Source organism: Pygoscelis adeliae, unplaced genomic scaffold, assembly GCF_000699105.1.
Source record: "Pygoscelis adeliae isolate BGI_AS28 unplaced genomic scaffold, ASM69910v1 Scaffold532, whole genome shotgun sequence".
Lineage (NCBI taxonomy): Eukaryota > Metazoa > Chordata > Aves > Sphenisciformes > Spheniscidae > Pygoscelis > Pygoscelis adeliae.
In genome coordinates this window covers 15706-30928 of record NW_008824245.1, presented here as the reverse complement: position 1 = coordinate 30928, position 15223 = coordinate 15706, and the positions used below count along the sequence as shown (strand labels likewise).

The window sequence follows — 15223 nt, the reverse complement described above, 5'->3', positions numbered from 1 at the left end:
TTGGCAGAGCTGTGTGGTTTCAGTGCTAACCTAGCTTAGCTGTGTATTTTGGTGATAAACCTGCTCTTCAATGTGTGGAACAGGAACTGTATTTTAAAACTAGTATCATAAGATCTTCACCTAGATGCATCTGTCTTATACACTCTGAAGATATGCTACAGGCTCACAAAGTTGCGGAGGAAGTACAACGTGGCCATTAAGCAAGAGACAGGTTTTTACAGTATGCCCTGGAAGGCTTGCTGCAAAGCTTCTCTCTGCCTCAGCCTAACCTTTCTGTACCTTTTCAGGTAACAGAGGATGAAGTTCTTGATATTTTAGAAAGCGTCCTGATATCTAATATGTCTGCATCTGTTACACGAGGCTATGCTCTCACTGCCATCATGAAGCTTTCCACAAGGTTCACCTGCACTGTCAAGTGAGTTCTCATTGATGTTGTACTGCACAGGGCTTTGTTGCAAATAAGCTGGCATCAGTTATCTTCAGTAGAAGTATTCCTTGGACATGTTCTGCTTCTGTGGTTTACAAGAGTTGCCTTGTTATTTGTTGGCTTTTACAGTCCTCCTTTGCTTGCAGGGTGGAAGACTTCCACTAATTTGTACTGTTTTCCCTGTGGATGTCCTCTACTGTGTAGGGACTTAATCGATGGTGCTGTGCTTGAAAATTCCTTTATGGGAAAGATAAGTCCTTACTTTCAGTGGGCTGTTCTTTCCAGTTCCTTTTTTGGATGATGGAGAGAAAAATAGTCTTGTTTCCTACTGATGGCTTCTTCGTGTGGGTAGCTGAGCTTTCTTATGATATACCTCATGGTGGTATATTAATCACCTGCTGATGCTGTTGTAAAGGGACAGTTCAAAAATGGATGTTGCATAGATACTCCAGGAAAACAGCAGTGATTACTGTTTTAAATTAATTACACAGGACACCTGTTGAGCAGAGGCCAGATAGTGTCTTCTGGATGACACATGCTAATCCCTTGCTTATTGCTGTTAATTCCATGGTGTGTGAGTTTGGTTGTTTTGTTTTGTTTTTTGTTTCCCCCCTGCCCACACAGTCGCATTAAGAAGGTAGTTTCCATTTATGGCAGCAGCATTGATGTGGAGCTACAGCAGAGGGCAGTGGAATATAATGCACTTTTCAAGAAATATGATCACATGAGGTAAGTGCTGATGAGTTTTGGTGTTTGAAAAGGATCATTATAATCTATTCTGATCTCCTCTGTACCACACTGTGTGCTTTGAGAGCTTTGGTGATTTTGGTAGGATTACAGAGGAACTAGAATCCCTTCCTCATTTGTAGGGTGAGTGTTTTAAGAACTCAGTGTATCCTGGGAGATTGTTCTGTGATCAGAGACTTTCTCTGCCAAAAAATTTGCCCTGCTTTGAGCTTGAACTTGACTAATTTTTACTTCTAGGTGTTGAATCTTAAATTTGCTAGCTGAGAAGTGTCTGCAGGTAGCTTTTACCATGCTAGCGTTGCCACAGTCATTAGGTTCAAACTGATTTTAAAATGTCTTTGGAATAAACATGCAGAGATCTATTGACCTGTCCTCCTAAGCTGTGCTCTGAACTTGAGGTAATTTTTCCAACTGTTATACTTTTCAGTTTTTCAGAACATCTTTTTAATTTACTGTATCTTCTCGTAGACTCTGTTTAAAATCTCAAATTCTGCGTGCAAAGGCATACTATTTCACTGCACCACTCGGCATCCTGTTTTACAGTTTGTGAGCATGTTAACCTCCTTACACCTTATCATTGAGAGGTCCCCATTCATCATTGCTTTGCTCAAGTGATTGTTTCTTTATGAGAAAGTTAAAACCCTGCATTGTTGCAGTAAATAAAGCTGTCATTCTTTGCAGAATAGTCATTAATCTGCTATGTACATTAGTTAATTGTTGATACATAGGAGCACCACAGATTCTGTTCAGTGAGGATCATAGGATTGGAGGAGATCTTCTGGGGATTAATTTCATCCACCCTTGAAAACTTTCCATAAGATTCCATTGGATGGAGGAGCATCCATTTTAAAGTCTAGATGAGAGGACAGAGAGGAAATGGGTGCCACTGGACTAAATATGGCCTGTGTTTGTAAGGGCCTCCAAACCTTGTTTCAAAGGCTCTTACAATCAGTTTTTTCCATAGGTACCATCCTATTAGCTATTTGTAGGACATAACATCTTTGTAATTTCCTCTTTTCTTTCCTCACGTGGGATCCATGCAGCAACTCAAAATTGTTCTTGGAAAAGTCATGTTAATGAGCTAGGGTATGTGAGCTGCCTAGGGTTTCACATGAAGCCTTATGAATGAGTTGAGAAAAATCTAGCATGAGAGGCTTTTGATCTGAGTTGACCACTGCAGACAACAGTGTCTGGCGATTAGCTGGCTTTTGATCAGATGGCAGTGTATGCTATTCATAGTTTTGGGAAGCATTGCACTTCAGAAAAACATATGTGAACTTCATTCAGTTTTACAAGAGAGCATCTGTATTTTCCGCCCGCCCCCCGTATATTCTGGTGTTCATTACAGTGTAAAGGTCAACATTTTAATAGTTTCTGCTCATTAAGACTTTGTTCATGGTCAAAAGTGTGGCCCATTGTTGGGTTTATTGACACTGGAACACTTTTTCAGCCCAGAAGATGTGTAGACAGTGTGGCTTACCCCTATTACATGCAGCACTTTATGGCTTGATCTGCAAGGGTAATGGCCTTTCTTGTATTACAGACTAGTTCTCTCTATACAGGTTTTCCTAGGGTTTTTTGTTTTGATGTCACAGGATTCTGGATCCCATGCCTCTTCTTCAGTCTCTGTATCATTTCAGGAGGGTACTCTCAAGGGCTGAACTTAATCTCTTTGGAAATTTAATTTGGCTGAATGAGGGCATGGTGATTTGCTTTTCCAACTTTGTCACCTGTTCTAAGATGTTAACCCTTCTGCAAAGAGAAGTCAAATGAGCTGACTCTCTGGCTCAGCTGCATATGGAACAGAGCAGTCAAGTGTCCCATGTCTGCAGTTAATCCACCATTGCTCAATTATTTAATCTTTTGTCTCAGGTTTGTTATCTTAGCCCCACAGTGGAAACTGTGTCAAGTACTAGGGGAAAACAGGAGGCAGGAGGGCTTGTTTGGCCTTCAGCTGTCAACTAATGTATTTACACTGGCACAGAATGCCAGGGATTGCTTCTGACTACCTCAAGCTGTCATGCAGTCTTACAGTTCCCCTGCATTGGAGCTAAAAGGAAAAGGCAGGTTGCCCTGTGTATAGCATCTCCTGAATGTCTGAGTATTTGGATTGGGATCCAGGAAGATGGCACAGTGTAACTATGTCAGCTTCTTTCAGGCCAGCCCTGCTTGAGAGAATGCCAGTAATGGAGAAAATCACCACAAATGGCCCTACTGAGATTGTACAGACCAACGGAGAGACAGAGCCAGCGGTACTGGAAACCAAACCTCCACCCTCTGGATTGCAGCCTGCTAGCCAGGTAATGAAAACTGATCTAGAATAAGTTTCCACTGCCTGTCAGACCACACTACTAGCCACTGCCAACAGTAAGCTGAGACCATCTTCCTCCCCCTCTCTGCCTCTTTGCTAGTTCTGGCCTGGTGATGATTGCATCATCTCTCTACTCTGATGGCTCTAGTGTCAAGAACAGGTGTGTGGAAGAGGTCATTGTGGGGAGTGCAAGAGCAGGGTGGGGTAAAGCCATATATCCCCCAACCTGTCTCAGTGTGCACAAACTCCATCCTTCTCTATCTCTGTGCTCCCAAGAGCATGGAAACTAGATCTCTCATGGGGCATGGGACCATAGCCAAACCAAGAACCTCTCTGACTGGCCAGCAGCTCTGTTGGTCTTCAATCTGAGAGCAAGTAGAATCCATTACATTTGCAAGGGAAAGTAGCAGGAAGTTGAATACTTAACCACTACATCCACTCTCTCATTAGGCAAATGATTTGTTGGACTTGTTGGGGGGAAGTGATATAACACCTGTAATCCCCACTGCACCTACAAGCAAGCCAGCCTCTGCTGGTGGGGAGCTCCTTGACCTCCTGGGAGACCTCAACCTAACAGGTGAGCAGGCTGTATCTCTTAAAAGTCTACATTCTCAGTTCCTAGGGTGGGATGAGGGCTGGCTAGTTCTTCACTTTCTATCAAATCCTAGTCTTCGCACTTACTCTTACCAAGATCCATATTAGCACACAGATGGGAGTCAGGGAATGAAGTCACAGGTTGACTCTGCATGATTAGCTGATGAGACTGGAGCATTTTCACGCCCCAGGCTGGGAATGCTGTGAGCCATTCCAGAGAGGATTGGGAGATATGAGGAATTCATTCCATTTGAATGCCTGCTAGCTCAGGAGGAGCCAGTCCTTGTTAGTGAAAGCAGAGAAGGGGAGAATGACAACACAGATGATTTGTAGAGCTTCATGTAAAGAAATATGATACACAGCAGTTGATCTTTGAAGAAGGAGTAATTACTCTTCATTTCATGACAGCTAAGTAATAATCCTTCAACATTTCTTGTAGGTTCTCCAGTATCTGCCCCTGCGCCCCAGATAGCACAGCCTCCGTTCCTGCTTGATGGACTTTCATCACAGCCTCTCTTCAATGATATTGCTGCAGGTTAGGGACACGTAAATCCTTAGCCTAAGGTGCCACAGCACCCAACTAGAAGAGGAAACAAAGAGTAGTAAAAAAAGGGGGGATTTGGGAGTGAAGTGTGGCACAGACACTGGAGCAGGAGGGGTGTGTTTAATCTTCAGAAGAGTTCATGTCTGGGGTAAAGTAAGTGTGTTCTATGATGTTGAGAATGATCTCCAGATTCTGTAGGTCTGCTGCTTTTTGTTTTCTGCAGGAATCCCCTCAATTACTGCGTACAACAAGAATGGGCTGAAGATTGACTTCACCTTTGAGAGGTCAAACACCAACCCTAGCGTCACTGTAATCACGATACAGGCCTCCAACAGCACAGAGCTGGATATGACAGATTTTGTTTTCCAAGCTGCAGTGCCAAAGGTAGAGCCACTTAGGGCAACTACAATGATAGGTTGAGGGCCAGGTGCAAATACTTCCTGATCGGTGCTTTCATGTAGACAGAAACTTGCAGCATGGTAAACAAGGCTAAGAGCTGTTAATAGGTTCTCTTAGTGCTCAGTTTGGTCATCTCTTTTTAGTCTGAAAGTAAATGTTATAAATGCGATAGAACACCGGTTCCTATCAGATTGGACTACTTCTGCTTGGATAAAATCTTGTTTTAAAATCACCGCTTTCTGGGAAGGTTGCTAAACCACACGCAGAAAAATGTTGGGTAAAAAAAAAAATGAAGACACTAATCTTTCCCTTTATTCTTAGTTTCGAAGAAATATATCATGCTCTTTGCAGCTATGAATACATGAAAAAAAATCTTATGAAGCTATTAGCTGCTTATAAAAGTTTAACTGAGTCCCCACAAGGTGATTAGTGACAGTCCTCCTTTAAGCAGTGAATTGTCTCCCCTTGCACTTAGCTGCAGCACAAAATATGGGAGACAGATATTGCCCAGTTTATAGTAGAGCAGATCATTTAAGCGGGATGTGATTGGAATGTTCTTCAAGTTTGGGAAAATACATTCATTTCTGGAAGTTTCACTTCTAGGAATTACTAATGCTCGTAACTTTAATTCAGATAGGTTTCATACCTGCAGTAGGAAGGAATTAGGGGAAGAATGGGCCTCCTGAAGTTACAGGTGTGCTGAGCAGTCTTGACTGTTCCTCTGCATGTGACACTTGAAACAATGCATCACTGCTGATCTTGATACACTGCAGTAAGCCCTCACCCCCTAGTATTTGTGCTGCCTGGATCTTACTTGTGTAGAAAGCAGGTGGGCCAGTGAATACTTCGTTCTTTACAGATAGGGCATTGAAGAACTGATTATTTGACTTTATTGTGGCTGTACATATACTGTCAGGGCCAGGAACTGAACTCTTAATTTTCCTTGCTTTCTCTCAGTGCAAACAGATCACTTTCTGTTAAGCATCAAATTGTTTTCTCTTTGCGCTTTCTTCAGACATTCCAGCTGCAGCTCCTGTCTCCCAGCAGCAGCGTCATCCCTGCATTTAACTCGGGGACCATCACACAGGTCATTAAAGTCCTGAATCCACAAAAGGTGAGTAATTCCGAGAACAGGTTATTAAAGATATTGTCTAGGAATCGTGCATTTAGTGGCAGTCGGTTAGGGATGCATCTCTGATGAGAGATAGGGAGTGATGGTCGTGAATGATGTGTTTTTAATGACAGTTATTTTGATTAGGGTTAGGAAAAAGTTATGAAAAAGACAGGAGGTCTTGGGCACAGGTTTGGCCCTCTATTTGGTTATACTGCTAAAACAGATTCACAGCTTTGCTATCTTCTTGAATTCATTAATGTCTTTTGCATCAGGGTGGTTGTTAAACAAGTTTTTAGATGGCCTTTCTAGAGGAGCTCAAGCTGGTGTTAGTATGTTTTGTAAAAGTGATGTCTGAAAGGCAAGCATCTTGTCATATATTTAACATTCATTCTTGCTATCTGCAGCAGTGTTACTTGAAATATTTGTTACACAAAAAATGGCTTGATCCATAATCTTAAAAAAAAAAATCGTCTGTTTTCTCAAGTGGTGTCACTTGTTTTTTAATGTGATGAGCGTAGTTTTAAACAGTTAATGGAAAGAATCTTTAGGTGTGATTTAATAATTCCTTTTTTTTTTTTACAACCTTCAGAGACAGGCTTCAAGACTGGGATATACAACAAACTTGAGGGGAAGGAGGGGTGTGGCCCACATGTCCTCCTTAAGAGGCTTTGCAAGTATTCAGATGGCATCAGAAACTAAAATAAAATTGAGATCTGTCAGGGCCAGGAACTGAACTCTTAATTTTCCTTGCTTTCTCTCAGTGCAAACAGATCACTTTCTGTTAAGCATCAAATTGTTTTCTCTTTGCGCTTTCTTCAGACATTCCAGCTGCAGCTCCTGTCTCCCAGCAGCAGCGTCATCCCTGCATTTAACTCGGGGACCATCACACAGGTCATTAAAGTCCTGAATCCACAAAAGGTGAGTAATTCCGAGAACAGGTTATTAAAGATATTGTCTTGGAATCGTGCATTTAGTGGCAGTCGGTTAGGGATGCATCTCTGATGAGAGATAGGGAGTGATGGTCGTGAATGATGTGTTTTTAATGACAGTTATTTTGATTAGGGTTAGGAAAAAGTTATGAAAAAGACAGGAGGTCTTGGGCACAGGTTTGGCCCTCTATTTGGTTATACTGCTAAAACAGATTCACAGCTTTGCTATCTTCTTGAATTCATTAATGTCTTTTGCATCAGGGTGGTTGTTAAACAAGTTTTTAGATGGCCTTTCTAGAGGAGCTCAAGCTGGTGTTAGTATGTTTTGTAAAAGTGATGTCTGAAAGGCAAGCATCTTGTCATATATTTAACATTCATTCTTGCTATCTGCAGCAGTGTTACTTGAAATATTTGTTACACAAAAAATGGCTTGATCCATAATCTTAAAAAAAAAAATCGTCTGTTTTCTCAAGTGGTGTCACTTGTTTTTTAATGTGATGAGCGTAGTTTTAAACAGTTAATGGAAAGAATCTTTAGGTGTGATTTAATAATTCCTTTTTTTTTTTACAACCTTCAGAGACAGGCTTCAAGACTGGGATATACAACAAACTTGAGGGGAAGGAGGGGTGTGGCCCACATGTCCTCCTTAAGAGGCTTTGCAAGTATTCAGATGGCATCAGAAACTAAAATAAAATTGAGATCGTGTATTTCTTCCTTTGTGGGACACCCTCAAGATCTTAAACATCTTTAAGAACTTAAACCATCTTAAGGTTTTTCATAGGTTAACACTTATGTACTGCTCTAGATGTTAAGTGTTGCTGCTCGACTGATGTGCAAATTAGAAAAATTCTCAAATCTCAGCCCAAGATCTCACTGAGATGGGTGTCTTCTAGTGCATAGTTTTTGTGGTTTCCATGCATCTTCCCTTATCTCTGTGTAGTATGCTCCCCTCTGCCTGTATTAAGGCAGAAGACTAATTATTCTCTTTGTCTTGTATACATCTGATATGAATTTCTCTGTGGTGCTAGAGCACCTTTCAAAGATCACCTTGAAAGTTATTTTCTGAACTTGGGAGGGTTTAGGAGTTTTTCTGTAAGGTGCCAGAAGTTGTAATATATCCACCTCAGATGGGCTCCATAAAGTGAAATACACCCAGATAGTGGGATGCTTTCTTGTTGGACCAGAACTCCTATGAGTTCAGAATACAGAGGTGCAAAATAGTATTTTACTACCCTCTTCTCTTGCCCACTGTTTTCTAACTCTTCCACCTCAGGCATTTGTGTATCTCTTACTGTCCTTTCGATTGCTACTGCCTGAAAGTACAGCTTTGCAAGAACCCTGTCCATGAGATAGTGTAGTTACCTGGAATGCTCTGAGGGAGGCAACTTTGGAACAGCCTTGCTATTTAGGAGGTAGCTGTTTGTCTTGACAGTGTTGTAAAAAAAAAGCCTGTTCACCTGGACATGGACTGTCATTATGCTGGATTGAAACTGATGGCCAGTTTCCCAAAACAACACCAAATATAGCAAAAACTGACACTGATTATATTGATCTATTAGTGATAAAGCATCACTTCTTTATCCTGAGGCTGGTTGGCGCAGTCATTGTCCTCCTTTTCTCCCTCTGCTATCCATTTTTGCATATTTTGCTGTAGGTACGGGCAAAAGAGCCAGAAATAGTCAACTTCTTGCTTTTCCTTTTAGGATTTTTGGGAAGCAAGTTTTTTTGAGAGTGAGGAGAATAGGGAACCTGGCTGGAACATGCTGTGCTCTAGCTATTATTAAGGGCCACCTAGTATCTGGATGACAGCCAAATGACAGAGTGTAAAACAACTGAACTATTCCATCATTTACTCATAGCAGGAGGAAATGTTCCTAGAGAATGTTTCCAGTCTTTCTTAGGCTATTTCCTTCATAGTGCTACTGAGCTATGCAATACTTGAAGTTTCCATACTGCTGCTTTGAGTGCACAGCTAGATGGGAAATGACACCTCTCCCTGCGAGCCTAAGTGCAGAGCAGCAGAGTCCAGATCTGCCTCCTGCTTTCTTCCATTGTTAACTGGGATTTTAAGGCAGTTATTTTTGTATTTAAGGACTTCAGTGCTTGTGAGAGCAGGGCCAGTGCAGAGAGAGATGTGGGTAGAAGCTGTGCTATAGCTTTTCTGAGAGCTTGTACCTGGTCTGAGAACTACAGTGACCAATCAATGTCCTACCAGATTAAGCATTTATCTGCAGTGTCATAGCTTACCCTGCACATCCTTCCAGCAAGCTCTTGTGGTGAGGAAAGGTCTGTGTTTTGTATTCATGGGGTAAGGGAGGGGAGCTGGACATGGGGGGATTCGCTGACCTTTACTGAAGACCTGAATTTGTTTTGTGTTTGTTCCCCCCACCTTTTCTCTTGTAGCAACAACTACGTATGCGGATCAAGTTGACATATAATCACAAGGGCTCAGCAATGCAGGATCTAGCAGAAGTCAACAACTTCCCCCCTCAGTCTTGGCAGTGAGGCTCTGGCACCATTCTTATTCTCACCCCACCCAATCAAAAGAACTCTGGGAAGAAGGTTGTGATCCTTGGCAATCCCCCAAACTGCACCATGGGCATGGGGAACAAATGAGACCTGCTGATGAGGAGGAATTTTCCTGAAGTGATTGCTGACTTTGAAGCATATCTGTTAAGACTAATCTCCTCTCCTCCGCTGATGAGGCTGGCAGCTTGTGCACTCCCTCACACATGCGTTCACAGCCGGAAGCAACATTCCCTTCTCCCCTCCCCTCCCCCTCCGCCCCCCCGCAAAGAAACAGCCTGGTTGGAAGAGAAGTCTGGAATTTCTAGCAGGGAAACTTTCTTCTCTCTGCAGCAAGTGAACAGCTGCCCCTTCTTTCTGCTGTCTTTTTCCCCTGGTGTGGGCAAGGCGTGTTGTCATTCATTACAAGCTGGATTCCTTCAGGTACTTTCATATGGGGCTCAGACTGGGGACTTGGGGAATGTCAGGCTGCCCTGCCTCTTTCTTCTTGTATCCCCTATGTCTGAAGGGGCTGGAGGCTTCTTACGGCCTATTCAATGCATTATTGTATACACCCACCTCTTAGTTATGTGGTACATACCAAGAGCAAGTTAGGCCTTGGGAGTTCATCTGCAAACCTGGGACAGTGCAGGAAGAGAGGTGCTGGGTGAGAGTTGATAAAATTGCTTTGGTGCTGTACTTGGAAATGAAGACCTTACACTTGATTTTTCTTTCTTTCCATCAATAGCTACAGCCATGCAGATTCACAGGCAGTCTTCTGTACCTTCCCCAGAAAGTGTGGTGAAGTATGACAGATGTAGAGATCCAAGGAGCAGCTGGTTTTCTACCACAGACAGTTTCAAAGCCTTTTAACCCATTAGTTGTGGTTTATGGGTAGAAAAGACATATTCAATTTTGTAGATCAGTCTTTGAGGGCTCTGTTCCTGCTGGGAGACTCAGAGACTATGCTGCAAAGTTGCTCTTCCCAGTTATTCCAGACTTTCTCCCCAATTTAATTTCCAGAGCCTGTTGTAGACCCCCTGAATTCTGTTTGAGTTACTTCTGACTGGGATATTTGTGTTGTATCTGTAATATTGGCACTGAAATAAAGACCATGCGGTTTAAAGAGACCTTTTCCCATTTTGTTACTTAATTGATCCTTGTAGTTTGCTCTTTGCTCCCCTTTCAGAGAAATGTGGTAGTTCAGGTTCAGTCTGAAAGTAACTAAACTGTTTTTTTGAATAGAAGCCAGTCGTTTGAGTATTTGGATCCAAAGATGTGAGGTCCAGTACTCTTCAAAGCTTACAGAAGGCTGTGTTCAGTTATGCTTCCAAGTGTGAACTGTTGTCGAGGTAGTAGAGTTCCGTGAATTCTCATGGAGGCGATATATAGGACATAAAGCACAGTGTGACAAAACTATTCAGATGTTCAGCACTCTTCAGGGAGGGAGAGGGGAGGATATCTCTTAGATCTTCATCCATGAATGTGCTGGTAAGGTGAAGGTACTCCAGCTTCCAACCCAGTGCTTTCTCAAAAGAAAGGGATGGCACATCTGCTTTATTTCTGTTATAGGGCTTTCCAGATAGTGATCATTCAGTGCTCTGATGGCAAGCTGAGACACAGCTTTTTGCGTCTGCAAAAGTGCTAACACTAGGCTCCAGTTCTTGCCAAAAACACTGCAAGAGTGGTGCAGTGTACTTGGGGAAAACTGAAGACCTATTCTGCCCTTGAGTCGGGATCAGAAGGCCACTAAAGGTTGTTCAGTCTGCTTTGGTTTTAACTGCATTAAGTAATATAACGTAGGACTGACTGTCACTGACTTAAGTGCTGGTCTGTGTAGTGGAATAAATTAGCTTCTTTTGGAGGGCATTTTTGCTGCCTTATTGATTAAACAAGTTTGGGCCTTTGGATTAGCAAAGAGCTTTATTATTCTACTGGAACTGGCATCAGCATGGAGTTATAAAATCTAGAAGAATGATGTATGATTTCCTAAAAAGAAATTCTGGGTTGTGGCAGGGTCATGCCTTGGCTATCAGTGGTGAGATAGATACTGTGCTTCAGCTAGAAGCATCGTGAAGCAGGCAGTCTTGCAGAAAGTGGCTGAATCGAAGTCCATTTGTAGGTGCTGGGTATTTACCTTTGTTGCTTTCACTGCAGTTGTGACTATTCACCACCCCACTAGCTCAAGCTCCTTAGTGTTGAAGGCTGAGCATGTTAAATCTAGACTCCAGTAAGCTCTGAGGGCGTTACAGATACGAAGCTAATGGAAAGTCTTTGCCTTAGTTCCTGAATGCCCTATAAGCTCTCCCATTCTCCTCACAGAATTGTACATGGTCACTTGTACTGAAAGCTGGCATACCTCAATCTCCATTTGTTTTTGCTGAGAAAGAGCACTGGTGCAGGAGATTAGATAGGGAGAAAGAAGTAAATGGTCTCTCACCTGGCCTGTTTGTTGCAGCATAGTTGGGAACAGCTTATTTCGTCCCTCTTGTTGCACTTGTTTTCTGTCCCCTAGAGCAGCTGGGTTTTGTTGTTGGTCTCTGTCTGGTAAGCATGTAGGGTTGATTCCTACTATGTTCTTGGCTCCTTCAACCACCCTTGCACAGAGTGTTTGTGGTTTGGAAAACGGGCGCTTTGTCATGTGTTTCCGAGTTGAGCTGAAGGAGGTGGTGCATGTACCTGAAATGCATTTTGCTTGAAGTCATCCCTTGGCTATGAAGTACTCCTTTGTAGCAGCTGAACATTCCTGTTGTCCTTGGAGCTCTTTCCTTTCCCCTTGCTAAGGGATGGGGTACTAACATCATGCCAGAAGGGAGGCCAGGTTTCACATTTTCCCATATCTGCAGTACTAGATAGCATTGCTTGCTCCTTGACCCCTAAGTACATCTCTTAAGCTCTGTGCTGCTGCTTTGTTTTCTCACTGGAGAGTACCCGCATGTCCACATCTGAGGCACTCTGAGGATAGGATGAGTCTTTTTTTCCACCAGTTGAATGCAACAATTCTTACAGGTTTGGTCAACATCTTCCTGCTTCAGTGTAAGGGGAATATAAAAAGAGCAAGATACAGACTTCATGGCTAATCTTACTAATATCTGCATTGGAGACTTTGGAGCTGAGAGAGATCGAATGTCTTTTTTTTTTTTTCAAGTGAATGTATTTTGAGTCTGAAAATGACAGAAAGAATAGTGGCCATAATGGGCCTGAAGGGGGAGAAGACATGGGAAGGTCCTAAGATTCGACTTTGTCCAGGTTTTGATGGGACAAAATATGGCCTTGAACAACCTTTTGAAGCAATAGCAGTGAGGGGACTGCCACCTATACAGTACCTTGGATATATAACTCAGAAGATGCTGAAACAGCTGGGAAAGGTGACTTAGTGCCTTCCCCAAGGCTGGTACTAGCTGCAAGATGGAGCAGCAAAGATGGCTTTTTTTTAGATCTGCTGGTGCGCTTTCTATGTGTTCATTTTCTACTTGGGGGCTGTGAGGGAAGGAGCTACTGGACTGCTTCCCTCTGAACTTTCACTCTATTCCTGTATATTCCTTTTTCTTTCCTGATGTTGTAATTTACATTTTACATAGATCCCCCTCCCACCTCTTTGACAGTATAGTAAAAAAAAACAAAACAAAGAAACAAAAAAAAATCCCAAACCCAAAACAAAACCCCAACAAACCCAACCAAATTTAAAGTAAAATCATGCCATTTGAGCAGGGAGCCTGGTGGCATTCAAACTTCTGCAGACCTATTTTTGAGATGTGAAAAATTTAAATAAATGCTGAGTCTTAGGTGAGTGAGGAGCATAACGGATGTAAACATTTACATGGGATGCATTAGACTTCTGCTGTGTGTATTGTCTTTTGGTTGAAACAAATTATGAAGTGACTAATAAAATGAGTCAATATTCAATGATTTAAAACTGTGCCTTGTTGCTTTTTGCAAGTACAGTGGGATAGGATTTATTGATTCTTAAAGTTTAGCCATGACAAGGTCAGATGATGTGAAATAATCAATAAGGGCAGAATTTGAAAAACTTTCCAGGAAATTTTGGAGAGCCAAAACAGAAGAGAGCAGACAATTACAAAAGGCTTAAACAGTTCATGTGAAATACCACCCTGAAAGGGAGCTTGTCAACTATTAGCGGCAATGCTTGTCCAGGTGCTAGAAAGGCATGATGAGATCTGAACACAAGGAATTTTTTTCCTTGGTGTCTGCAGCCCTGCCCTTGGAGCTGGTTGTGATTCCCTTGCTGATTAAAAAGCTCCCTTTCATACTCCATGCACCTCTGGGACAAGGATTGTTGTAATCTCATTGTCTGTTAAAACAATACACATGCCTGCTTAAGGTTCTTCCTTGCGTTTTCAAGTCACAGTAACACTTTATTAGATAACTTTTCATGTGTTTTCTGACACATAATTGCACTTCTCTCTGCAAAGTACAATCCCCGCAGTATTGCAATGTGTCCTTCCTTTATGGAAATTCTCTTAAGGCAAAGTAGTTACAGAACTACAAAGCTATAGCTACAGATGCTGGGAAAACCCAATGAAAATTTGATTTATTTTTAAATAATCTCAGTTTGTGTGTATAGTCTGGAGGTGTTAAGAACTAGGTGGCCTTTCCTGTGGCTACCTTGGTTTAATGATGTGAATTAATACAAAGTGCCAGGGAGCACTTTTAACCTTGCTGATAAGATGGGTTGTCTGTCAGCTCCTTGTTTTTAAATAGGAGAGCCCTCCAGATACCAGAGAATTCAGAAATGGCATCAGAAGCTGCCAGGTTGTGTGGCAGCGAACAGTCAGTCATCTTGGGCCTGGTTCTGGAGCGGGACAGACCACTGGGAAGCTTTTCCTTGGAGTTCGTCCTGTGCGTGGGGCCTAAGCCCAGGGAGTGCTGTGTGGGCAAATGCTGTGTACATCACGCGTGCCCAGGAGCAGATCCACAGTGCTGCGTAGCAAAGCGCTCGGATAGACCAGGAAGAAGGCAGGAAATGTTTAAAGGAAACATGTAATGGAATTGAAAGTCTTTGGTGCAGTAATAACGCCAGCGGTGAGAATTTGGAAAGCGTGTCTGGACTTAACTCTGAAATAAGACCGGGAATTAGTGTAGCAAGAAAGAGGTGTGATGGCAACGGGCTAAAGTGTGTTAAAGTTTGGAACCATGGGTGATCATGGGGAAGGCGGGAGGCTTTTGTTGTTTTGTTTTTAATGTGCTTGATCTTGTTCAGGCACGAACAGTAGCTGTATTAAAGCGTTAATCAAATTCTGGTAAACTGCACGGTGATGATGATAATTATTAGCAGACAATAGTTAAGACTGCCTGAGCTAACATGATGGACCTGCACAGCACTGGGAGGATGGTGATATTCAGATACTCTGCTGCGTAACTTCAGCCTTGGGAGGCCGATGGTAAGGTGCTCTGGAGGTAAGTGAAGAAAATCATGTGGCAGGACAGTTTGAGAGTATACGGGTAAGCTTTTCCGTCTTTCCTTGTCTGGCTAGTAAGTAGTTTATACCTTACGCTTCTTAAGAAGCAGCTGTATGACTTGCACTAATGACATTACATAAATACACTGCTCGGGGAGCTCTGTAGTCTGCTGATAGTGCTGTTGTCGTGTGCTGACTTGCTAAAACTCCCCAGAGCGTCTCCAGGGAGCATT

The 15223-nt window shown here is 42.5% G+C and overlaps 2 protein-coding genes across 4 annotated transcripts in view; both read left to right on the top strand.

Moving 5' to 3' along the window:
* The window catches only part of AP1G1 (adaptor-related protein complex 1, gamma 1 subunit), a 36909-nt gene extending 24174 nt beyond the window's left edge, over window positions 1-12735 (top strand). For 2 of the 3 annotated variants that reach the window (XM_009335247.1, XM_009335249.1), the window contains 8 exons: window positions 288-415; window positions 1052-1156; window positions 3333-3474; window positions 3936-4062; window positions 4519-4614; window positions 4847-5007; window positions 6038-6136; window positions 9469-12735. In XM_009335247.1, the coding sequence (XP_009333522.1) occupies window positions 288-415; window positions 1052-1156; window positions 3333-3474; window positions 3936-4062; window positions 4519-4614; window positions 4847-5007; window positions 6038-6136; window positions 9469-9570 (960 nt within the window). In that variant the 3' untranslated portion in view covers window positions 9571-12735. The remainder of the gene's footprint in view (window positions 1-287; window positions 416-1051; window positions 1157-3332; window positions 3475-3935; window positions 4063-4518; window positions 4615-4846; window positions 5008-6037; window positions 6137-9468) is intronic. The other variant, XR_664075.1, reaches the window with a different exon arrangement.
* Window positions 12736-13713: 978 nt separating this feature from the next.
* LOC103926388 (PH domain leucine-rich repeat-containing protein phosphatase 2-like) overlaps window positions 13714-15223 on the top strand; it is a 16451-nt gene continuing 14941 nt past the window's right edge. Inside the window, exon 1 of the mRNA XM_009335254.1 lies at window positions 13714-13725. Coding sequence (XP_009333529.1) covers window positions 13714-13725 — 12 coding nt within the window. The remainder of the gene's footprint in view (window positions 13726-15223) is intronic.